This window comes from Colletotrichum karsti, assembly GCF_011947395.1.
Source record: "Colletotrichum karsti strain CkLH20 chromosome Unknown Scaffold8, whole genome shotgun sequence".
Classification (NCBI taxonomy): Eukaryota; Fungi; Ascomycota; class Sordariomycetes; order Glomerellales; family Glomerellaceae; genus Colletotrichum; species Colletotrichum karsti.
In genome coordinates this window covers 671892-695990 of record NW_024065908.1, presented here as the reverse complement: position 1 = coordinate 695990, position 24099 = coordinate 671892, and the positions used below count along the sequence as shown (strand labels likewise).

The 24099-nt window shown below is 56.6% G+C and overlaps 2 protein-coding genes across 2 annotated transcripts; one reads left to right on the top strand and one right to left on the bottom strand.

Moving 5' to 3' along the window:
* Positions 1-1394: 1394 nt before the first annotated feature.
* CkaCkLH20_03340 (putative RNB domain-containing protein) lies at positions 1395-21105 on the top strand (the record flags this gene model as incomplete). The annotated part of the gene is made up of 9 exons (XM_038886059.1): positions 1395-1528; positions 1580-1767; positions 1882-2384; positions 2433-2730; positions 9588-9972; positions 10028-11180; positions 13752-15305; positions 18004-18446; positions 18504-21105. 9 exons carry the CDS (start codon positions 1395-1397, stop codon positions 21103-21105), a joined length of 7260 nt encoding a protein of 2419 aa, XP_038748568.1.
* A 268-nt stretch (positions 21106-21373) lies between these two features.
* Positions 21374-23976, bottom strand: CkaCkLH20_03339 (exocyst complex component protein; the record flags this gene model as incomplete). The annotated part of the gene is made up of 2 exons (XM_038886058.1): positions 21374-23730; positions 23781-23976. The coding sequence occupies 2 exons, from the start codon at positions 23974-23976 to the stop codon at positions 21374-21376; spliced, it is 2553 nt and encodes an 850-aa protein (XP_038748567.1).
* Between the last annotated feature and the right edge of the window lie 123 nt (positions 23977-24099).

The following is a 24099-nucleotide window of genomic DNA, read 5'->3' as shown; positions in this document are numbered from 1 at the left end:
CTCGGATGGGTTCGCCTGGCGCCAAGTACCTCGGGATGACCTCCAAGGATTTAATGCACGGTCAACCAGGAACTCGGTAACTAATAAGACGTCGACGCTTGTAGTTGGGGTCTTTTTGCTTACCCCGGAAATGTTTGCACCTTCTTCTGGACCAGGGTTCAAGACAAAGGAGACGGGGCCTAGGCGTCATCAACAGGCATGGCATTTCTGGAAGTGGTGTCGTATTGGGAGAAGATGCCCATCCTCTGCCATGGCTGCAGGAAGTTTGTGAGACTCAACCCAAGATCCAACACCGCCTGTAAGGATTGAAGGACGTGGGGTTGGCCTGGGCAAGATCAGAGGATGGGCATCGAAGGGGTTGACAACCATATGGGGCAAGGTAATCCCGACACACCGTTTCTGCAGCTTCTTCTGTAAAAAGTCGTAGCAAACACATACATGAAGCTGTCGACAAGATGGATGGTAACGTACCTTTGCGCCACCAATCTAGGACTGACGAGGAAGTGAGGAGAAGTCGTGAAGAGGGGCTGCGTTGGGCAGGATCAACCACTCGGTTGAGGTGGTCATCCAAGTCGGGCTGCTGAAGGTAAGAGCACGGAGACACATGTTTGCCATTTGGCCCAAACACCGTGTTTGCCTTCCTTGGGTACGGTTGGTCTTCGTTAGTAGACCAGCTCATGATTGGAACCGGGCTCTTGGGAAGTCGTCATGCGTTCAGTCATACTTGCTGCCCATCGAAAGGGGCAAAGGATGGCTCCGCGGGCGTCCTCCTCACACATATCTTGATCATCTCCGCATCAAATCGCCATAGATATCTTGACTCAGTCTTCTCCCAACTCGTTCCACTAGGTTCTGTCTCAGGCGTGTCGACAAAAGCGCTCCGCACCTGCCGCCCAGGAATTGGAGTATCCTCTTTCATTTCTTTTCCAAAACAATCATTGACGGCTTTTCTGTCTGGCAGAAGCCTCTTGAACTGGCTATACGACTACAGCCATACTCTGCGGCTGGAATCAATATGGCCATGGCGTCAAGGAGAATTCCGGTTGCCGCTGCAACTCGGTTTGCTTCAGGTTGGCGTGGGCATGGTGTTCGCAGAATCGCCACCACCTCTCGCTGGAGATCTGCTCAAGCTGCAGTTGCCGAGATGCCTGTCCAACAGACAGTGTTCTCTGAGCCTGTCAGGTCTGTCGAGCCTCTGTCTGCTTTGGCACCGGATCCCGAACCTGTCGACGAATTCTGGCGCAAGATACCCCGTTGGAAGGAGGTGTCAAAGAAGCAATTCCTAAGTCACTCTTGGAGTGTAAGACGACATGCGTCCTTCTTCTGTTGTTTTGTTTTTGAATCTGACCTCTGCCTGTGTTTAGATAAGAAACATCGTTGAAAAGACAAACAGGATGGTCAAATTTCTGGACGAGACACTGCCTGAGGAAATCCCTGCCAGAGGTGGCAATGAGATGGAGCACCGCAATAAACTTATTGAAGACGTCCAGGAGGGCATCAAAGAGGCGACTATGTCTGTACGGCTGATGTGAGTGACTTACAAGACCTATCAGAACTTGACTGACACCGTCCCATGCAGGCCCTACACCCTTAGCCGCATCGACTGGAGCAACCCCCGCAGTGATCCCATCTTCCGCCAGTTCATACCGACCAAATCGATCATGCAGCCTGACCACCCGAAGCTAACGCTCGACTCTTTGGAAGAGGAGGCCGACTCGCCCGTCGAGGGTCTGGTTCACCGGTATCCAGACAAGGCGCTGTTCCTTCGTAAGTGCAATACATCCGGCATTCAGTGTTCACTACAGTACATGAACTTACCATTATATGTAGCTGTTTCTGTCTGTCCGACCTATTGCATATTCTGCACCCGATCTTACGCAGTTGGCGGCGAAACTGATGAAGTAAAACAAAAGAAGTCATTGAAGCCAACACCGGCAAGATGGAAGGCGTGCTTCGAGCACATCGAAGCCACTCCGGAAATTCAAGACATCGTGGTCTCCGGAGGAGATTCCTACTATCTCACACCCCCGCAGATCGTGGCGATTGGGAAGAGACTCATCTCTATACCTCACATCCGCCGGTTCAGGTTTGCCTCCAAGGGCCTCGCTGTTAGTCCAACTCGCATTTTGGATCCTGACGATGAATGGTTTCGTGCAATCGTCACTGTTTCGAACCTAGCTCGCAAAGCCGGCAAGCAGATGGCCCTCCACACACACTTTAACCATCCGAACGAGATATCTTGGGTCACGGAGGAAGCCTGCCAGAAGCTTTTCGAAGCGGCAGTCACGGTGCGGAACCAGTCAGTGCTCCTCAACGGAGTCAATGACGACGTGCCGACCATGGCAAAGTTGATTCGCAAGCTCGCGGACAACAACATCACTCCGGTATGAACAGCTGTGCCTCATGCTTGAAGATAAACTGACCCGATACAGTACTACGTATACCAACACGACATGGTGAGGAAGGCGGAGCACCTGCGGACGCCTTTGCAGACGATTCTCGATATTGAAGCCGCCATTAGGGGGTCGATTGCAGGCTTCATGATGCCGCAGTTCGTCGTCGACCTCCCTGGCGGTGGTGGCAAGCGGTTGGCCAGCACTTTCATGAAGTACGACCGCCAGACGGGTGTATCGACGTACATGGCACCGGCCGTGACGGGTCATGGTGTAGAGGGTCGTAACAAGACAAACAAGGTGTACGAGTACCACGACCCGGTCCTCTCGCTCCCTGGTGGGCAGGCTTGATGAGCTACCTCTGAAGATTTCTTTCAACCCGAGTTTCCGGTGGTGGCTTTCTTCTTCGAACGATTTCCTCGCGTGGTCTGGGCAGGTCTTCCTGATTCCTGCAGGTGGATGGATCTATTTGTGTTCGGGTGTATTTAAAAAGTCGTTCGTTTTCCTGGAATATGCAACGACATTCGCTGTCAAGGCCGTTGAGCTAGTGCCAATATCAAGTACGTGGGCTGGTAACATTCTCGTTAGCTGAGGTCGTAAAGTGATACACAAATGCGTTCCAAAGAAGATTTGGCAGTTTGCCCGATTCTCTCATCACAATTCTTGTGGCGTATGAATGACTGAAGAAGGTCTCTGTTAATGTTCTGGAACTGGTACAGTGTTGAGGGCTCTTGGTGTGGAAAGCGTCATGAGAATCAATCGACTAAACTGCTAGATCCTTTAGAGTATACGACGGCAGCCTACACGCAAGAAGGCCTCTATGACATCGGCTTGTCTATTTGCATGCGGGAACAGTAGGAAACGTCGGAAAAGGCGCGATGTGAGAGGTCGCGAGAGAGAGGACAGTCTGCAGTCATTATATACCACGATAGAAATTGGAATCGACTCGAGCACCTCATATGTCTTGTAAGACAATGTCAACACACCGAATACATACCCATTTCTTTGGCGAGAGCGCTCGAATATTCTCATATCAGCAACGGAATCCTTCATTCTTGTTGAGTTTGGCCAGAGACAGTTTTCCCGAAGGAATGGAAGGAATGCCAAGCGGACTTGTTTGTAAGTCTTGGACGGACACACCGCTGTGCCAGAGCGCTTATTGGCAATTGAACTTCTACAATGTTAATAACGTGAAGATAGATGCTCACCCCGTTAGCTCTCTCTGCGGTTCATCAAACTCGAGCAATGCGGCCGAGAACATGTTACGGATCGAATCCGAACAGCTGGAGACGCAGAGGGGTCGCGATCTTCGTCATGACGTCGACTCGGACGATGACCCAGAATAAGTTCTCCTCTCCGCCGGTGACTGCTAAAATTGGGATCAGAACCAGATAACAAGGTAGAGCCCGGACCCGGAGGGCATTGCCAGACCATGTAACGAAGCTGGCAAGTCGAGGAACAGCCAGATTCGACCTGAGCCCAGCAAACGCGACAGCGCGAGTTTGGTACGGCCCCGCGCTGAGCGAGATTGACAGAGGCCAGCAATCATCTCCCGTTGGCGTGGAAAAGTTCGCGAAGACCCAAGGTCTGCAAAAAGTTGGAAGCGGGCACGTGGACGTCGTATGGACCGTGGAGCCGGGAACCACGAAATGAGATAATTCATCCAACTCTCGCCGGACGCTAACAATTTAGATCCTCGTTCCCAGGAACGCGGTTCCCTTTTCGCTCGACCACACCACATTACTTTCCGCCCCACGGTTCACGCCGGATGGGAAATAAAAATAAATAGCGTACATGACCTACACTACCTTACCTAGGCGACGGAGATATTAGAGTCGCAGTCTATCTGGAACTGCAGGTTGCCCTCTCGGCCCCCCGTCTGGTGTAACCGTTCCCGGAGGACGCCGAGGAAGGCTGCTGGGCGGGCCATTGCTGAGATGAAGTCGAGATTGGCTTTTGGTGAGGTGCACACACACTCTCTCTCCTTTCGAGGGCTCGCCGTGTTGTGCGAGTCGAGACGAGCAGATTCGGGATGATGAAACACACCACGGCACGTCACGTTGTTTGCCTCTGCTGCGCATACCTGCAGCCGTCCGCTTGTGCGGCCGCCTCGTCGGGCTGGTGTTTTGGATATGTCGTTTAACCGCTTTGCCGCAGGACAGCCGCATTGGTGTTCGTACGAACGAGGTGGAGTTTTCTTCCTCGCGGACACACCCACCGGGGAAATGGACCAGTCGCGTGTCTCGCGCTCGACGAAGAGGGCAAGGGAAGGTCCGGTGGCTGCGGCCGTGGCGATCGCCGGCTGCGCTTGGAGGAGCTGCGGGAAGGGCTTGTTCATTGAGTTTTGGGTGTGGAGGAATGGACTACGAGCCATTCGACGACATACTTCGATGTGATTGTGTAAGATTCAATCGTAGCATTTGTACGAGTTTCGATCACGCAGAACTGTGGAAACATGCCGAATTGGTAGGATATTTATCGAAGTTTATCAGAGCAATATTGCGACGGAGCAAGAGGCCGAATGGAACCGCAATCGCCGTATCCCACAGCCGGAACAAGACTCGATTGGGAGAGCTCGCGCACAAGAACTGTGGGCGCGTCCGTTCCGCCCTGACTCGTCCCTCGTCGGCCCCATCGTGTATTGATTGCGCCCGCGTAGCACTGATCTCCGAGAAGCAGCACGGGAGACGGCATGCGTGCGTGTACGACTCGAGTCGTCTCGGTCGATGTTGTTGGCGTTGATCAGTCGTGGCAGAAAGCTCGCCTGAGACGGGGTGTGACATCGCACAAACCTCAGCCCAGCCCAGCCCAGCCCAGTCCAGTGTCAGCCCTCCGTGGCTGGACTTCGCCGATCAAACCTCGTTGACGGGCGAGATCTCAAACATGACAGTCCTTTATTCTTGCCGGTTGGCAAACATCACGGAGGGGCTTCCTTCGACCCGGCGCTGAAGACTGCTTCTGGCAGCGGTCACCGCGATGGTCCTTCGGCCTCGCGGGGGAATGGGTGAAGAGAGGAAAAAAGAAACGAGGATCGGTATGCACGATGCCGGCTGTCACGACATTAACGGAACGGACCCCCCGTGGCGGAGTGAATGGGCAGCCGCCATCGCATCGTGACGAGGGCGGGACGTTTGAAAAGAGTAAGAATGTTTGCTTGCCCCCCTTGCATCCGCTGCAGCAGCAGCATCATCATCATCAGACAACCAACCGGCGTCCTGTCGTCGCCGACTCGTCCGTCCTCGGGCATCCCGTCGGTCGGACGTTTCGAGTCTTTCTTTGTTCTTCGGGGCCCGGGGGGAAACCACCTTCGAATCGGGAGAGGAGGAGAAGCGAGGTCGCCGAGTCGAAAACCTGCGGTGTGCGGCTTGTCTCGAGCGTTGTTGGTTCTGTCTTCACCGCCGACTTCCCCTCGGTGACGACGAGTTTTGGTGGGAACTCAGGGTTTAGAGAGCGGTCAACCGGTCAAACTTCTTCGAGGTTTTCCACAAAGGCAAATATGTCTTCGTTTCTCCTATCCCCCCTCTGGTTCGAGGGGCTAGACAAGGATGTCGTCGACGGGGACGCATGGCAACGGTGAGCTAGTGTTAGTGCGCATACGAAGGCACGATTGGAAGAAATCCGAGGCTCCGGGCATCTCAGTTACATCTCAGTTCCAACTCAGTTTGTATATTCTACTTCGCATCTGTAAAATCTCACCAATTAACAGCAGGAAGATCACCGATGAAACGATGAACATCATGGTGACCTTGCCAGCTGCTTCTCTCTGCGCCGTGGCGGCCGGGCGCATGGGGATCCCCCGTTCTCTGGGGTCTGTAGTGCAGTGGAGTGAAGCTCGAGATGAGACGAGTTGTTGGTGACTTTGCTTGCGCGCGCGGTGTGGATATCGTAGATGCATCGAGCTTTGTGCTCCCAGCCCGGCTTTTCCGCTCTTGTGCGCAGAGTCAGCTTCACGCCGGAGGAGCCAATGCGATGATGATGTTGGGTAAATGTTTGCTCAAATCTAACGGGGAAAAAGAGGGGATGAACTGAGCGCGATTGACTCGTCCTCGGCCGAGGCCAGGCCAGGACCGAACGGGGCTCGAGTCGTGCGGCGGCCCTTTTGATCGGATGACGGGTGTCACTTGTCGCCGACTTTTATCTCGACATCGTGAAAGTCCTCACACGGACGTTTTAGGGGAAAGCGCACTTTCCTCTTTCATGAGCTCTTCAGGGTCTAGGCCTCGAGCCGATTCAGTATTCTCCCTCCCCACTAAGAGAGAGAGAGGAGCTGTGGGATCACCGTAGTGAATGAGGATTTGCGAGGAAAAGACCGGGAAAGCTTGTCGAGGAAGAGAACATCCACACGTGCAAAACCGAATCTGGAGGATAGAAAGGCTTGCATAAAAGCTAATCACGGCCTCCACTGCTTCGGGAATCGGCGTGGTAGCGAGCATGGGGACTGCGGTCGTTGATCCGGAAGTCAATTATGCTATCAGAGTCTCTCGAGCCTTGCGTCCAGTGACAGTATCGGGTATAAGATCAGCGATATAGGGTCCCCTATTCGGAGCGCACAACTCAGGGTCAACGCAAAGCACGAATGAGGCAAGTTCAAGTTGCGACTTGGTCGTCAGTCATCACGACAGGCGTGCTTTCTTTTTGACGGGAAAAGTGGAATGGAAAGCGAATGCCGCCCTTCTGGAAGAAGACGACGAAGCGACGGGGTTGCATCGGATGGAATGTCATCATGTCATGGGCATTTGTGATGAAATTGGGCCCGGGAAGTGTCGTAGTCGCCGTCATGCCGTTCCTTGCCGTTCGTGCTACGCCGCGCCTCCGTCGGGAATCGGAGCAAAAGAGGAAGAATAGGGGCACCGACGCGTGTAAGGCTAACCATCGTGCTCCCGGCTCCTCTGGTCCTCGTCGCGTGCTCTGGAGTAAACTCCGGCGCGTCGGGTGTTTGACTGCAACCTCAATAAACCCCCAAAGCGACACAGATGCCGGACACGAGGGGCGGAAAGTGTCGTGGTGAGGTTCCATTGCATGCCGTCTCCTCCGGGGTGGGAAAGGCACGTTTTTCCTTCGTTTCTTTTTTTGTGTCCCCCCTATCTCACCGGTACCCAATTTGCTTGTTTTTGGGACTCGAAATCTCGCAACTTTCATGCCTCCTATATTGGATGACGGCCCAATTCTGAAGTTGCCAAGCTTACCATCCCGTCGTTCGGTTTTTGGTCGTTGTGTTGCGTGTTGTGATGGTGGTCGCCGAGACTTACATGCGGGCTGGGACCACGGGATACTCTCTGCGGTAATATGCCCGCGATGTGCGGCCGCAAGAAGCAACGCGATGACAGAGTGCTGACGAGAGACGTTCAAAGAAATTTGGCTGTATCTTCTTGCTCCTCTTCCTCTGCTGACATGGCTCAGAATTCAGATTGACAGGTTCCAGACCGGGGGCGATTATCTGTCTGTACGGATACCTACCCGCCCGTCATTACTATCAGCGAGTCAACGAGTTCACGGAACGAGTGCGAAGAGAGGTTCGGGGACATTGCTGACATTGTGGGGGCGGCGGCCCAGAAAGAAGGGGACAGGGGTGAGGGAGGGAGGGCGGGCGCGGAGGAAACGAGATTCTTCTCGCGTGATTCGTCCAGTTCCTGGCCCTGTACGCGCTCTCGATGCAGTGCGTCCGGGTTTGTCTCTCTCTTCTTCGGGCTTCGTCTTCTTCTTGCCTCGTCCTCGCGGGGCGGCGGTTGGTTCAACGTTGCGCAAGGGCTGGCTGGTCCCAGGGTAAATTGCAGGCGTCCTGCCTCGTCGTCGAGGTAGGAATAAACAAAAAAAGAGTTGTGCGTCCGTTCCATGTCAGGTCTGTGTCTTTCTCTCTGTTCAGCTCCTGATCTGTGCTCTGGCGAGCAAAAAAGAAGATGAACATGCTCGCCAACAGCGGTGAAACGAGAGAGAGCTCAGAGAGAAACGTCGACAGGGCCCGGAAAGGCAGTGCTTCTGGTTGGACATGTTCACGTTTAGGGGTCGGCGACTGTGCCCAATGATCTGCCCCCATCGACAAGGGGAGCCTCCAAGTCCCGATGGTTGGGCAATCTTGTTCATTGAGAGACTCTCTCTCGTCCGTTCTCTCGCTTGTTGTAACTTTCCTTGGGGGTGTTTGCCGGGTTTCCGATCCGTCGTGGACCAAGATGAACTACACAAAAAAAGAACGTCCAGGGGAGATGGGGCCAGGTCCTGTCAAGAGAGATTTGCTGGCAGGTTTGGAAATGGAAACTGCCTCACACGCTGGCTTCGTTTTTTTGCTGTGCCGCCGGGGAGGTTCTATGCCGCGGGCGCGGCATTGGGGCTGATGAGGGTGGAATGATTGACATGATTGATATTCAGGCACGACGACGAGACATACTCGCACAAGGGGGGTGACGGGGACGGGGACGGCAGCACAGACTCGCGTGATGGATGCGCGGGTTGTTATTGCTTCTGTCTTGGTGTATCCGTAGACACACACACACACACATCACAGCGAGTTTTGTGTGATTAAATGAGTTCGGCTGGCGGTCTTGACTGCTTTTGGACTCGAGATGGCCAGATACTGGCCCCCAGCGAGACATGAGGTGCATGCTGTGCTACCGGATGGTGTGCGACGAACCGTACCGACCCTCCCTCTTGAGCAAGTTCACACTCCAACGCCTGCAGAACCAGAACCGCTGAAGATATTCTATATATATTTGCTTATATGATTGCGTCGCGTCGTGTGTGTACGGAGAGCGTGTGTGTGTGCACGCATTTGTGCGCGCGCTTGTGTGGTATTGTGTTGTATTGCAGGGCCCCTTTCTGATTCCGTCTTGCATCAGAACGGCGGCTTTTCCGTGAAGGGAGAGACATACATGAGGAAATAAGTATCGCGTATATACATCGTACATGCACGAATAGATGATGCTGGCTGGCCGTTTGGCAATCTTGCCCTTGACACTTCTGTTGCCTCAAGGTACTCTATGTCTATCTGTACGGACATCATCTCCAAGTCATGCCCGAAGTGTTGGTGATCAACATTATCAATACCTTTCTCGAGGACTCATCATCACATCCTCTCACCCCGGCGCAGAGTGACCCCGAAGGAAGCCCTGCCGGTGGATCAGCCCATAACTTTTTCATAGCCTTTTTACACTACTCTATTCGCCTTCCCCTGCCCTTTCTCATCCCATTCGAACCCTGAAGCCGGTGGAGACGGGACCTTTACCAACCGGACCCTCAGGCTCAGCAGCATCGACAGGGCCCTCCCTGTGGCCTCTTGGTCAGCTCAATACCGCATTTGGCAGCACTTGTTGGTGCTGGCGGAGTCACTTCTGGACTCTGGAGTGCCTTGGAGACTGGGAGACTGGGAGACCGGGCCCCCCAAGGCAGCAGGATCCAAGGCGATTGGGGAGGAGGGAACGCGGGTGGATGTCACTGACATCGACCACGACCACGGTGTCGTCTTGGCCGGCAGCGGAGCAGCAAGAGGAAGCAAGCTGGACTTGGAGGAGGAGCGGCGGAGAAGAGCCAATGTCAGCGTCGATGTCAATGATGGACGCCGCCGTCGCTGCGCTGGCGCGCGTAGGAGGTGTGATGGGCGCGCTGCCGTGGACCCCATCACCGCTGGCACCGTCGAGTCGTAGGCGAGAGCGCAGGCGTGGACAGGGGGAGAAGGAGAAGCTGCAGGTCGAGCTCCAGCTCCAGCTCCAGCGCCAGGGACAATACCACCGCCAACCTCGGGGACCCTGGACGGCGGCAACGACGGCGGTGGACCGGCATGAGCTCATAAGTTTCCTCGACGACGCGGACGCGGACGACCTCTACCTGTCCTGTCCTCCCGTTGCTGATAATAACGTCCCTCTCACCACATGTTCGTCCGTCTTGATCATTGACACCGACACGGATGAAGAAGAAGAAGACGACAACGACGACAAGTACTACGATAACGACGACGACAACACCAAAGACGACGTCGACTACACAGCCACCACCACTAACGAATCATTCCCCCGATACCCGTCCTTTTACTCGTCTGCGCGGTCCAGCTTGGAGTCGACGGACCTGACTACGTGCTCGTCAGCCTCGGCCACCACAACAACGACAACGGTGACAATGGCGCCCTTGTTCCTGATGGGCGGCGGCGTCGGCGCCAAGAACAATGGCAAGACGACAGCGCCGGCCGAGACGACGGCGTCAATCGGGAGGGCCAGCGACGATAGCGTGGACCGGTTCGACGGCCTCTGGGACTATTTGCATCACGGGCTCGACGGCTACAGTTCTCCCGATCTGCGATTGCTGCAGTACCAGGACAAGGAAAAGTCGCCGGCGCAACAGCAACAGCAACAACGAAAACAGCAGCAGCAACAACAACAACATTACCAACAACACTCACACCAACACCAACTCTCGTCATCGTCGACATACCACCAGACGCTCTACGAGTTGCGGCCCGAATCGTCAAGGAGCCACACGCACCCTCACTTCCTCCACCGCACGAGCTCGGAATCCGGGGGAGCGGCGACGACGACAACCACCACCACGGGGACATGGACGCTACGGAAGAGCCACGAGAAGACGAATAGCGGCAGCAGCAAGAAGACCACGGCGACGACCGCATCGACGGCCATGACGACGATCCCGAGCGCGAGGGAGAGGGACAGGGAGAGGGAAACGACGCGGTCGCCGGACGGGAGCGCGGTCGTTGTGCCACCGCCCGTTTCGCCCTCGACGGCATCCTTCGGGGCCGAGATGTCCAAGGAGGAGTTCGAGGCCTTGCCGGAGGCCATTCAGCGAAAGGTGAGCAGCAGTTCTTTTCTTGGATTCTCGATGTCTCTGTCTCTTCATGTTTTACCCTGCGAATTGTCTGAGCTTCATTTCTTCTTGTTCCCTCGATACCGTTCTGTTACTTGATTTTCCATTCTTCTTCTTCCTCGTCTACGATGAACCTCCTCGTCGTCTGAGCCACCATCTGCCGTTCCGATCTCATTCCTTTGAGCGCAAGTGCCGAGTCGTGTTTTCTATTTTAGCGCGGCCCCTGTCAAGAAATCGAGAAACACGCCGTCTGGTGATGTCTTTCATTCTTCTCTTTCTGTCCCTGTCTACCTACCCAGCCCAGCCCAGCATATTCCGTAGCCCGTTTTCCCCGTGGCTTTTTCCATTGGCGTGTTTCCCCCTTGCCAGCCCTGGACAAGGCTGTTCAGGTACACACAGACGATGAAGCCGCATCGGTGAAGTCACGATCAGGAACGAAGAAGCGAGACCCGATGCCCAAGCTATTCTGGCAGTGGTAAGGCAGCTTCAGCTTCAGCTTCAGGGCCTAGAACCCAAGACTGGGGGCCGCGGGCTGCATGTTTGCTGCGGAAAAGGGGCCGCGGCGACATTTCCCAGGTCCCCGGCGAAGCGAATTGGCTGCTGTTTTGGGGGCCAGCTGGACACCTGCAGCTGAGAGAGCAGTGCATTGCAGTGCGGTGTCCACTGAGGACTGAGACATGCTCCCAAGAAGAACGGCCTGCAGTAGCTCCATTTCCCCTTGCCATCGGGCTCACATCACCACCATCTTTTCCGTCCAACCAACACCCTGAACACACACCATCATGCACTCAACCTCTCGATATCACCTTCGTCATCATCCCTCCTGGCCAGTCAGCGTTGGCAGTCTCGTCAGGCACAGGCGCAGGTGCGTCTATGTCGAACCAATGCGAGCGTGCGTCCGTCAGTCTGCAGATGCATATCCATAGCAGCCAGCCGCTGAAGAGACGCGGAGAAAAGACAACAATACACACAGAAATCACCAATTGAAGTGAGGGGCAGACGCGAGGTCGAGAACATGGCATCGAGCTCTCTCCTCTCGCATTGGACGACTCGACTCGACTCGTCACGATGTTGGGAAGATGACTCGCGGAACGGCGAGAACGTCAATAAACAACAACCAACAGCCCGTCAAATCTCGTATCATCCACACTTTCACTTTCACCAATGCCTGCAACCCCCAATCCTAATCCCGCCTCTCACTCGTCCTCGTCCCAACACACCGTCACGCTTTCTCGGCTTGATATTGCTGCTGCTCTCTTTTGATTGTCGAGACACTTGCCGGGCCAGGCAGTTCGGTCCACAACTTCTATCACGGCCAGTTCCCGTCCCGTTCGAACCAGGCGACTTGTCTCACTGTCAAGTCTTTGCAGACCGGGGCCGAAGATCCGTCGTCATGTCTCTCCTCTTTTCCAACCCGCGCGTCATTCCCTTCCCATTCCATAACGGTTCCCTTTCCATCACGATGGACCGACCGAATTGCAAAGACGGGCCATCCCAATTAACACACTTCCCACATTCCATGGAACCCCCCGGGCCGCCAAGTGGTGCCGCTGGCTAAAACGGAGCCGTCGAGCATCGAGCTAGACCGCTTGCGATGTTGGTGCCTCTGGTGCGGCGTCGTCTCGCAGGCTATTTCCCACCCCAACATCCAAAATGGACCATGGTGTCGTGTCTCTGTCTGTTCGCCGCGTTGCTGGTCGCCTTTCACAATGCGCGCCTGCATCAGCAAGCTGCACTCGCACTGACGCCGGCCCTGCTGCCTCTGCACTGACCTGACTTGACGTGTCTCCTCTTCGGCTCGCCCTTTTCTGAGCACCGTTACCTCCTGTCTCAATTCATGGGATGGACTGGCTGGAGTTTCCCGTCAAAGTCATGGTTCATGGTCATGGTTCATGGTCCATGGATCAACGGCCTGTCCCCAGTCCAGAGTGGAAAGAAATGTACCCTTTCTTCTACCCTAGTACCTTTCTCCAATCTCCAATGGGCCGGCTTTTGGCTGAACTGGCTGAATTAAGGCTTGAACCCCAACCCCGAGCTTCACACTCGTCCCGAAGTCGCTCAGCTCCAGTCATTGTTTGCTGATCTCCATGTCTCGTTGGGTGGCTGGCGTGCAAGTGATGCAAGTGCTGCGCTGCTACTGCTGCTGCTAACGAGCTGCGACGCGACTTGGACTGCGGCATCGCTTCCCTTTCCTACCTCACCTTCACCAGAGACCCATCCATCATGCACCTCAGCAGATGCAATGCAGGTCCGCCCCTCCCACACCTACACGACACCACGCAGCACGATACAGGTACGAACGGGCACAGGCACATCCATACGAGTTCCCTGACGCTCTTCCTTCGAGTACCTTACCCGTCCTCCGTTCCATTGGCGAAGTCGTACCCAGTGGTATTATAGCACGGCGCCAGGAATACCTCTCCCGCATCCTTCGCTCCCCTTTCCCTCGTTCCTGCATTAAGACATTGCGTGCCCTCGTTGTTTCTCAACTTCATTCTTGCTCTCTCGCTACCATTCCACCACATGCCTTTGTATCATTGCTAAATCCTTCCTCAGTACTTCAGCTCCCTCGAACGGCTTCATTTCGCCAGCCTCGCACCAGCTCCCCCTCAGACGCCAAACTTCCTCAACCCCTTCTTTGAGCGCCCGGAAACTAGCCCCAACCCCCAGACCCAAACCATTAAGCAACGGCGCAAGGCACGACAGGCCAGGCTCGCCTCCGACCACGTCTCCGACCGGGTCAAGAGACGCAATTCTCGCCGTTCCCGCATCACATCCACCGGGTCTTCTGTTTACGTCCGACTTCCCGACAAGATCAAGAGAAGGCACCTCACCACCGAGGAGCAGCTTGCCTCGTCCCTGAACCGAAGACACGACATCATCCTCGACCCGGCTGATGAGGCCATCTACAAGGTCCGAAGGAGAGCGTCTAGTGTTGTGATTCCGGACGATCTGTGGAGCCCGACGCTGTCAGTCAGGCCTCAGACGATGGAGTCCCAGCCGAGCCAGAGGGAGGTGCCGAAGAAGGCCGTGGCGGCGGAACAAAAGAGGCCGTCACCCAAGAAGCAGACGTCTTTGCCAACTTCACCGCAGAAGAAGAGGGATTCTTTCTACGACAGCTTCCGTTGGCTGGAGGAGGACGACGAGCTGGACCTGCGTCTGCACCTGGACGACTACCATGCCAACCTCAGGGAAGAAGTTCCCGCCCCTTCGAAACAACGCAGGCCGTCGTTCCGCAGGCACCTTTCCATCTCCAAGATACCCTTCGGCCGCACCTCGCTGTCCATGAACCGCCCCGGCACGACACAAGCCATCGCGAGCAGTCCCGGCTCTCCACTCTTCGCCAACGCCCCGAGCAGCCCCCAAGCCACCTCACCGGGACATGGTCGCCGAAGATCCCGCGCCCTGTCTCTCATCACACCGAAGCATAGCCCGCAAGACACCGTTGCCGCATTCGATCCGGAGGCGGCGCACTACCAAGACCCCGAGGCTCGCCTGAAGCTGCGGCTGTACCTCGCTTCACCGCAAAAGTTCGACGAGGCCATCGAATTCGGATTCCCCGCCAAGGAAGCCATGTGCCCAGAAGCGGCGAAGAACGTCAGGGACTCCAAGTTCAGGCGCTCAAAGGCCGCATTGGCAGACGAGCCGGACAACCTGGGCACTTTTCTCGCAGACGATAGGTCGTCCATTTACAGCGAGGATGGTTCTCTCGACTCGGACTCGCCCAAGACGCCTCAGACGATGGAAAATGCCACCGCTCTCCGTCCCCCACCGGTCAAGAGCGACCGAGGCTATTCCCCGGCTCCTCTCTCTCCCAAGCCGTCGAACGAGTTCACTCGGGGACCGGCCGAGACGAGGGAAATGACGATGCGCATGACCCTCACCCGGCCTGACCTGCGGGCTCATGAAGATCAGATCTACGGCTGGCAGCAAAAGTGCTGTCCACCGGGGAGGAAATCGCAGTCGAACGGGCTTCGAGACGAATTCGGCGCGCCCGCTTTCGCCCGCGATGGAACGTCAAAAGAAAGCATTGAGCGTCAGTTCGCGGCCATGGACCAGTGGAACGCTCAGGCCAACGACCGAGGCGTCATGAAGCGTTTTTGGAACAAGGTCCGGCGAGGACCGGCATAGCCCGCAATGATGCACGGAAGGCTTCCTTGGCCATTTGCCATGCTCAGACCCCGAATAATTCGAACTGCAAATTTTACGACGCCCGTTTAGACATCGACAGCGAGATTGCAAGACTCATCAGCATAATGACCCGAGCAGCACCTGTTTCTTTATACCCCCAAAACGAATATGTATACATATTTATTTCATAGTGTTTACTTTTTATTTCCCTCTTGTTTCCCAAGTCATATACTTTCCAAAGCGATTTTCCGTGGGGGCGATGCAGCCAGGAGTTTAGAAGACGGGAGGCGGTTGTAAGTGGCGTAGGGTAGAGGAGGAGGAGTTATCGGAGGAAGATGCAACTGCCGCTGTTTCCGCCTGTCATTTTTATCACAATCACACTCGAAAAGTGATGGACCCGTCTAGAGGGCGGATCATTGCTCAAAGGGGAGAAGGCAGAGGATGGGATGTAGCGTAGCATTGTCAACGGTGTCGCTCCCGGGCGCCTACCGACCAGAGAAGAATTCAAACCAATGCCGCTTCACACGTTTTCGGTATCTGCTTCGCGTGACGTGCCCAAAAGGATTGCAGCTTGTCACGGCTGAAGACGCGTGAGACTTGGTTTCGTTGGATGCTGTGTAATTACTCGACGTGCAGTGTCCAGAAGAAAAGAGTACATACACGAGGTTCATGGCGTTGATGGGCGATGGATCGTCGCAGGATGAGCACCACCCACCACTACCACCGGACACGGCTGCTGGTTGACTGGACCCAGGAACCTGGTTCGGCGTTAAGCCACTCGGACGTCAACGTATCATCTTGCGAAACGAGGTAAATCCTTTCTCCCGGCAGTTAAGTCAGTTGCGTTTCTCACTTCAATCTCACACGTCGACGGTGAACTCGACAGTTTTGGGTGTGATGTGGTTCCTGCCAGGAGCACGGACTCGGTTGGTATCATTCGGGAAGTTTTAGGTGTGGAGACCTATGGTGGTTGGTGATGGGATGGACCCTGGTAGTAGCCGTGGTTCAATTCTGGCGGTTTTGATTAAGAGCAGTGTGTTGGCCTGGCGGCGGCCGCGCTCGGGGCTCCTGGGTTCTTCCGTCACGTTCAGTCGGGTCGCGGAGGGAGGGGGCGGGGCGCTGCTGTGATGGGTGATGATGGGTGTTCGGGAAGGCCGTCTTCCGTGGTTTAGGTCCGTAGGTAGTTCATCGGCAGTCGTTGTGGTATGAATGGTCGTCGCTGTGTGTGATTTCTTGCTTTCTTTTTGTGAGCCGGAGGAGGAGGAGACTATTGGGTAAGGCTGCGGCAGCTTCTCGGCGGGCTAAGTCGGTGCTGTGAAGAGTGACGGTTTGTCCGAGGGATAGGTGATGGGAAACGGGGTTTTGGTTTTGGGTTAGGTTCGGGTTGACTGCGCCGATGTTGGGATGAGGGTTTGTGTCATCGTGCCTGACAGGAACGGGTTTTTCTTATTTTTGGTCTGGCTTTTCGAGGCGCGTGTTGCATGCATGCAGACTTCTTTTTTTTTTTTTTACTTTTCCCTGTGAGTGTTGGGTCTTGGACGCCAGACGCCGAGACATGCTTATCTGCCACGTGCGCCTGCGACGTTTCTTTTTGCCGTTTTTCTACCTCTCACCTGAAGAGACGACGATTCGGTGTGGATCTTACATCCGTAAGAGGAGAGTCCTCTTTGGAACGGGCTCATACGATTTGCGTTCTGTTGTCGCAAATTTCTAGACTGCTAGGTTGTTACGGTATCTTTGTTTGATTTACCTTAGTGTACGGATAGTGTGTCCAAGGCTAGGTCAGGGGACTTTGGTTACTGGTGATCGACGGGCACCTCGCCCATGTGACGAACGGTCTTTTTCGAGATTACGGTGGGGAGTGGGATGTTCCTGCGGTGAGTGATTGAGTTTGCGACGATCATTTGCTTGTTGGTTTATTGGGAAAGGTGCGATGGACCGGATCGGCGGTGGATGCCGGAGGAGACCGAGAGGTGGGGCCCGAGTCCCGGTGCAGACTCGGAGACGGTGTGGGTCTACTGCCCTATTGGGAAATCACAGCACGCCGGACGGACGGGCTTGGGTTTGTTTTCAATGGTTTACGGTGGTTTTAATGGGTGAAGGCGAGGCGGGTGAGGATGGGAGGAGTGTGGTTTGTAGGGTTCACGGTGTTTCCGGGATATCTGCTGAGGGCCGTCGAGAACTCCCCGTACCACACGGGGGCGCTGAGATCGAGGTCATTCATCATTCATATTCTCAGTAAATTCCAATATTACTAGTTTGTATCACGATTTGGCGTGTTTGATGTGATGCTCAGTCGTTATTCCGTTGGGCCGTCGAATCAATTAAGCAGATCACGTGACAACGCGGAAGTGGATCCGAGTGGGTCCGCGTGGCCAATTGTCACGACCAGAAATTTTGAAGAGCTGCATCACTCCTGCGTTGAGACGGACGGCACTCAACCCCCGTCTCCTCACAACGTCATTCAATATATACCCAGTGGCCCGAGATGTTGAGAAACTCCGGTCGCCCCTACGTCTGTTGGCGATGCCTCACGTCCTCGTCCTCGTCCGCCCATGTGGCGGGCGGTTCGAAATTTGCTCCACGGGGTCTCAGTGGCCAATCGTCTAGGGTGAGTCTTTGCCTTGAGACGGAAGTCGGCTTCATGGCTCGAATCATCGCTGACACTCATTCGCAGTTATACACGCGTGACACGCGCGACCAAGGGTCGCAAAGACCACAAAGGCACGGCCAGAAGTCGTTTTTCAGATTTCATGACGGCAACTTCGGGGGCAATCGCGGCGGCGGCCAGCACAAGGGGTCCATGGAACTCTCGGCGTCGGAGCTCTCCATCATCCGCTCTCGCTCCAACATCAGAGAGCGTCTCCGGGCCTGGGAGTCGGAGAATCACATCCCCGCGAGCCGCCTGCTCGGGGACGTCCCGACTCGGGACATTCCCCTCTCCAACTATCTCACCAGGCCAGACCAGCTTCCCGGCTCTACGGAGGCCATGCGAGGCAAAGACAGCCTCGGTAGCCCGGAGAAGAGTCAGGGCAACCGCGCTCTCTACGACGGCGACGAATTGGAGGACTTGCGAGGAGCCACCTCGGCGCTTGTTGCGGGCGATCTGGTGGTGACGAGGTAGGCGCACCTGGCGAGGATGATGTGTGATTGATCGGCTTGCTAACGACGTGCCAGACTCGGACTCAGTCGCTTGCCGATCTTGGCTCTCTGCCTCGGTCGTCACTACGACAGGCAGTACTTCTACATGAGCACCGGTGAGGTCGTCGTCGAGGAGAATCTCCCTACCCTCTTCACCCTCACAAACTTCATCGACCCGGCCAAGTTCCAGCACGTCGTCGACATCATCCCCGACCAGGTCTACACCAACCCGCGCAACGTGCTGTTCCACCGCAAGAACCCCGAGGTCATCGAGAACGTCGCCCTCCTGCAGGGCCAGATGATTAGGTTCCGCGAGGACATGATCTCGTTCTACCAGGCCCACCAGCAGCTCGACAACGCCAGCAGCTTCCTCGCCGATCCCGAGACCCCGCAGTACATGAGCCTGGAGGAGATCGCCGACAAGCTGCTGCCCAGCTACCTCAAGACGAACGACAAGTACCCCCCTCACGCCCTGTACGCCGTCCACAGCGCGCTGCAGCGCGACGAGTGGGGTTTCCGGCCCCTCAGCCAGAGGTGGCACAGGCGCAACTACATCTACGAAATCCGACCCGCCTCTGACATCCGCGTCCTGCGCAAGACCGAGAACCAGGTCCGCGAGCTGATCGAGGGCGCCGCTCTCCGCGAGAACCCGGCGCAGTCCGCCTCGTTGTTGAGCAAGAACAGCCTTGGTTCATTCATCCTGAAAGCGCGGGGAATCATCCAGGCGAGCCGGGCGAACAGAGAGTGGACGCCTCACGGCATGATCGGGCTCAGCAACGAAAAGACGGAGAGTCGCGGCGTGTGGAACAAGTCGGACCAGGACTTCATCCGCTTCATGGAGCTCTGGGCGTGCCACCGCATCGTCCCCAACGCCTCCCAGCTCGAAACCCTCGGGTCTACGATTCTGCGCCTGACGGACATGTACACCGAGTCTGAGTGGCTCGCCCACTGGACGGGCTTCACCTTTCTCCAGGAGATCGGCTGGATTCCCCCTTGGGATATCCCGGCCCGCTATGATTACAAGTTCCCGGGCACCAAGGTCCAGAGGGGAGCCCCGATGAAGCTGCCCCCCGTCGACGTGCAGGGGTCCCTCAGGCAAGACGTCGCCGGCGGCGTCCGGCGCGACTGGGGCGATGCGACCATCTTCTGCGTGGACGCGGAATCGACAGAAGACGTCGACGACGGCTTCTCCATTGAGCCGACCGAGAAGCCCGGCGAGTACTGGATCCATATCCACATCGCCGACCCCGCGTCCTGCATCGACCCCAACTCCGACCTAGCCCGCCGCATCCAGCACACGCCCTCGAGTCTGTACCTGCCCGGGTTTCCCGAGAAGATGCTGCCCGTCGACCTGGAGGAACAATTCTCCCTCGACCCCGGCAGTCCCACCCTGACCTTCAGCGCTAAGGTTAACGAGCTCGGCCAGGTCCTAGACCACAACGTCGAGCCCGGCATCGCCAGGAGAGTCCTCCACGTGCCCAAGAGTGAGGTCGCCGCCGTCCTTCCCGGCCTCCACGAGAAACCCGCCCCCTCCGAATCCTTCTCGGTCGGCACACCCCCCGCGCCCCGCGTCCCCCTCAAAACCATCACCAGGGCATCCGACCTCCCCCAGAAAGACAAGGACGACCTCGTCCTCATCAACCGCCTTTGCAAAGCCCTCGGCCACCGCCGCACGGCAAAGGGCCAGATGCCCGTCTTCCCCTCCAAATTCAAAACCCCCGAGGTATCCCTCCACTCCGTCTCCGCCGTCGGCGACCCGGACGACCTGGGAGCCTCCGTCTCCTGGGCCGGCGACCCCTTCATCCGCATCTCCGACCCCACCCCCTCCGAGACCGAAGACCTCGTCGCGCACCTCATGCACACCGCCGGCGAGGTCGCCGCCACCTGGTGCGCCGCCCGCAAAATCCCCATCCCCTACAGCACCCAGCCCGAGGCCCAGCGCAACCGCGCCGAGCTCGACGCCTTCCGCCGCCAGCACGTCGACCCCCTCATCGCCCAGCGCAAGCCCGTCCCCACAGAGACCATCTTCAAGCTCTACTCCCTCGTCGGCACCACGGAGCTCTCCATCGACCCCTCCCCCTTCTACTCCGTCGGCCTCGACGCCTACTCCAAATCATCCAGCCCCCTCCGCCGCTTCGGCGACCTCCTGGTCCACTGGCAAATCCACGCCGCCCTCGCCCACGAGCGCGCCACAGGCCGCTCCCTCGCCGGCCACGACGCCTCCCACGCCCCCTTCCTCCCCTGGACCCGCGCCGCCCTCGCCCCGGCCCTCCCCATGCTCCAGGCCCAGCAGCGCCAGATCAAGCAGGTCGACAACAAGGACGGGCCCACGCAGTGGACCGCCCAGGCCTTCCTCCGCGCCTGGCGCTTCCGCGAGGCCGACCTCCCGCCGACCTTCACCTTCGTCGTCGACGGCCTCTACCCCTTCGGCCTGCGCGGCCGCCTCGTCAGCTTCTACGAGGTCTTCGCGTCCATCGACATCGTCCGCCTCGACGGCTTCGCCAAGATGGCCGACATCCGCGTCGACGACCTCTTCGAGGTCGAGGTCGTGGACGTCAACGTCGTCACGACCTTTATTGCCGTTCAGCCCCTCAAGAGGCTGGGGTCGCTGCTGAAGCCGGCTGCCAAGAGTGCGTGATGGACCTTGCATGACGATGTGTGTAAAAAAAGGGGGTTATCGGGTGACCTCGTGTAGAAAAAAGGATATTGTACAACACTGTAGATTCTCGTGTGTAGCATAGAAGAACCCGGCAGGTGCCTGGGACAATCACTCAAATCATTCATCACTGTATGTGGACAAGTCTCGACGCGTAAAAGTTGGTATCATATTCGATCATTATCGCAACAAAAGCTAACACCCGTGTTTCCCCCACTATGTCTCTCTTCCGCTAATGCAACAACACCCATTACAGCCCAGCAATAACGCTCTGGATACCCACGCTACTGGCATCGTCACGGCGCTGCACGAAGGCCTTGAAGTCGACCTTGGAGAGCTTGGTCCGGGGACCAGACGGCCCCGCGGCGAGGGTGCGCGACTTCTCCCGGAGAGCCTCCGGGCCGACGATGAAGAGCGACCCGATCTCGGTGAGGAGCTCGGCGGAGGCCTCGACGTCGGCGGCGAGGGACCACTCCTTGATGGTGGAGACGTACTTGGAGAGGTCCTGCGCGACCATGAGGCCGCCGGTGGCGTTGACCTGGAACTTCTTGAAGTGGTCGAACAGCAGGGCGACCACGGCGAGGGCGACCTCGGAGCTCCAGACCTCGAGGTTATGCCCGTCCACGGCCTGGGAGGCGTGGCGCGACACGCGGGAGAGGAATTGGCTGATCTGCAGACAGGTGGGTGTCTGCAGGGAGTCGAGGTCGCCGTCGCGGGGGCGGAAGTCGAATTTCTTCTGGTTGGCGAGGGAGCGCGTGACCCAGTTTGTGACGACGTCGATGGAGCTGCGCATGACGGCATTGGTCTTACGCTCGATGCCGTCAATGGCCGACTTCGTCTGCGAGGACATGCTGCGGCGGACAGTGGTGTTGGACTCGGCCAGCTTGATGAGGACGGTGGTGATGAAGCGCTCCATGATGCTTGTGATGGTGACGGCGGGGCGGATGGAGGGGAGGTAGGTGAGGTCCGGCTCGGTCTTGATGTTCTCCTGCGAACTCGCCGCGTCGAGAGCGGCGTCCAAGGCCGTCTCGACGTAGACGCGGCCCATGGTTGTGAGGAGCAGGTTGAGAAGGACGTTGACGTCCTTGGGGGTCTCGACTTGAGAGCCGAGCTCGAGGGTTCGACGGACCGACTCCGCGAGCCACTTCATCATTCTCTTGGTGTTTGCGACGCTGAGAGCGCCGTCTTCTTCCGAAACCTCCACGTCGTTCTTGTTCTCGTTGTTATCTTGAACTCCGGCAACGCGAAGCATCATAGCCTTCTGTGTGGGCGTAAGTTCAGATGAGTCGAGACGCTCAAGGTAAGCGTCCTTGGCGGATGACAGGAGCTGCGAACTCTGTTGTGCCAGAGACGCCATGAAGCCCGTCGGTGCCTTCTTCCTCTTGGAGTGGTATGTTGTAAACTTGAACAGCAGGGAGTTGTACATTTCCTCGAGGCTCTTTCTCTCGCGATCAATGTACGAGTTGCCCACCAAGTACGGGACGAAAAGTTCCTCCATCTGCTGATCGAGGGTCTGCGAAATTTGTGGCGACGCGGGTTCTGGGTGTTCCGTGAGGCCGTGTGATTTGAGGTCCTCGATGAGACTGCTGATGTATGTCCTTGATGAGTGAAGTGATCTCAGGAAGGCAAGTGACGACACCTCATTGGCCTTGTCCAGCACCATCTCGAGGCGTTGTTGGATGGACTGCTGGAAGACTCTCTGGATAAACTTGATCAAGACGGTTTCGTAGTAAGGGAAAGCTCGCTTGATGATGAACGATTCCTCCTGCATGACAAGCTTGACTTCGTCAACCAGAGACTGCAAGCTTGCTTCGACTCCAGGAGGATCGGAATCTGGGTCGGCAATCTGTTCCCACGTGTCTCCGTCCATCATGACTTCGTCCGATAGTAATTGGTCCCTGTCGATAAAGAACTGGTGCTGGTTGACAAAAGTGGCAATAACGCTGGCGCCGCCGTTGAAGTCGTAAAGCACCTTGGAACACTCCATCATGTCGTCGAAGTTTTGACGTCTGTAGCTGTTGTTGAACTGCTTCAAGAGCTCCTGCTCCAGAGACTCGGAGAACTTTTCCAGCAATTCTCGGGTATTATGCGCGCGACTTGTACCAGTTACGCCGTTGGTGACGCCGTTCCCTCTGAATCCGTTGGCACCGTTCGCCTTGCCCCATGACGCCGGATCTAAGCGCTGGCTGATGCGCATGAGTTGGCGAGAAATGACGGCGCATCGAACCTTGTTCTCGGCACCGCCCTGCCGCTGAATCTCCTCCAAGGACGTCAGTTGCCCCGTCTCGCTGACCTCCAACCAGCACTGGATGAGGAAATTGGCGTCTTGTGCACGTCTTCGTTTCCTGTCCAGTTCCTCAAGCTTCTCTCCGATCTGGACGGCAATATTTCCGCCTGCTTCGTGCCTTGCGCTCCGGTCCCCATTCGTAGCGGGGTTATTCAGGGATAGGTCGAGCGCCTCGAAGGATGCCATGGACTGGTCGAGCTTGCGGCCGAGGGTATCGAGGGTTTGGTCATGTTGGGCTTCGGCTCGTCGCACGTTGGATTGAAGTTCCGATTCCTTCTCCTGGAGTTCCTCAGACAGCGATCCAAGCTGCGAACGAGCATCTGCGGAAACGGTTAGCAGCGAGCTGGCCCATCGGATCGAAGCGTCGTACTTTCGAACGTCCTGATGAGGGGCTTTGGGTCGAAGGCAGGCTGTGAGGGGCCCGAGCGGCGGTTGGCGGGAACGGCGTTTTCGGCGAGGTTGTCGACGAATTCGCGAACGACGAAGTCCTGGTTGGAGAAGTCTTCGAGGGTAAAGCTGGGCCCTTGGGGGAACAGCGACTTGGCCCCGGACGCAGCCCGCTCCATGGTTGCGGTTGGGCAGAAAGTGCTGTAATCTCGTGGGTTTCTTCAAACGGCGTCAATCGGCTACATCATTTTCGTGGATAGAACAGTGTTTGTGGATTATACGCTAGCAACCGGAGCGGTTGT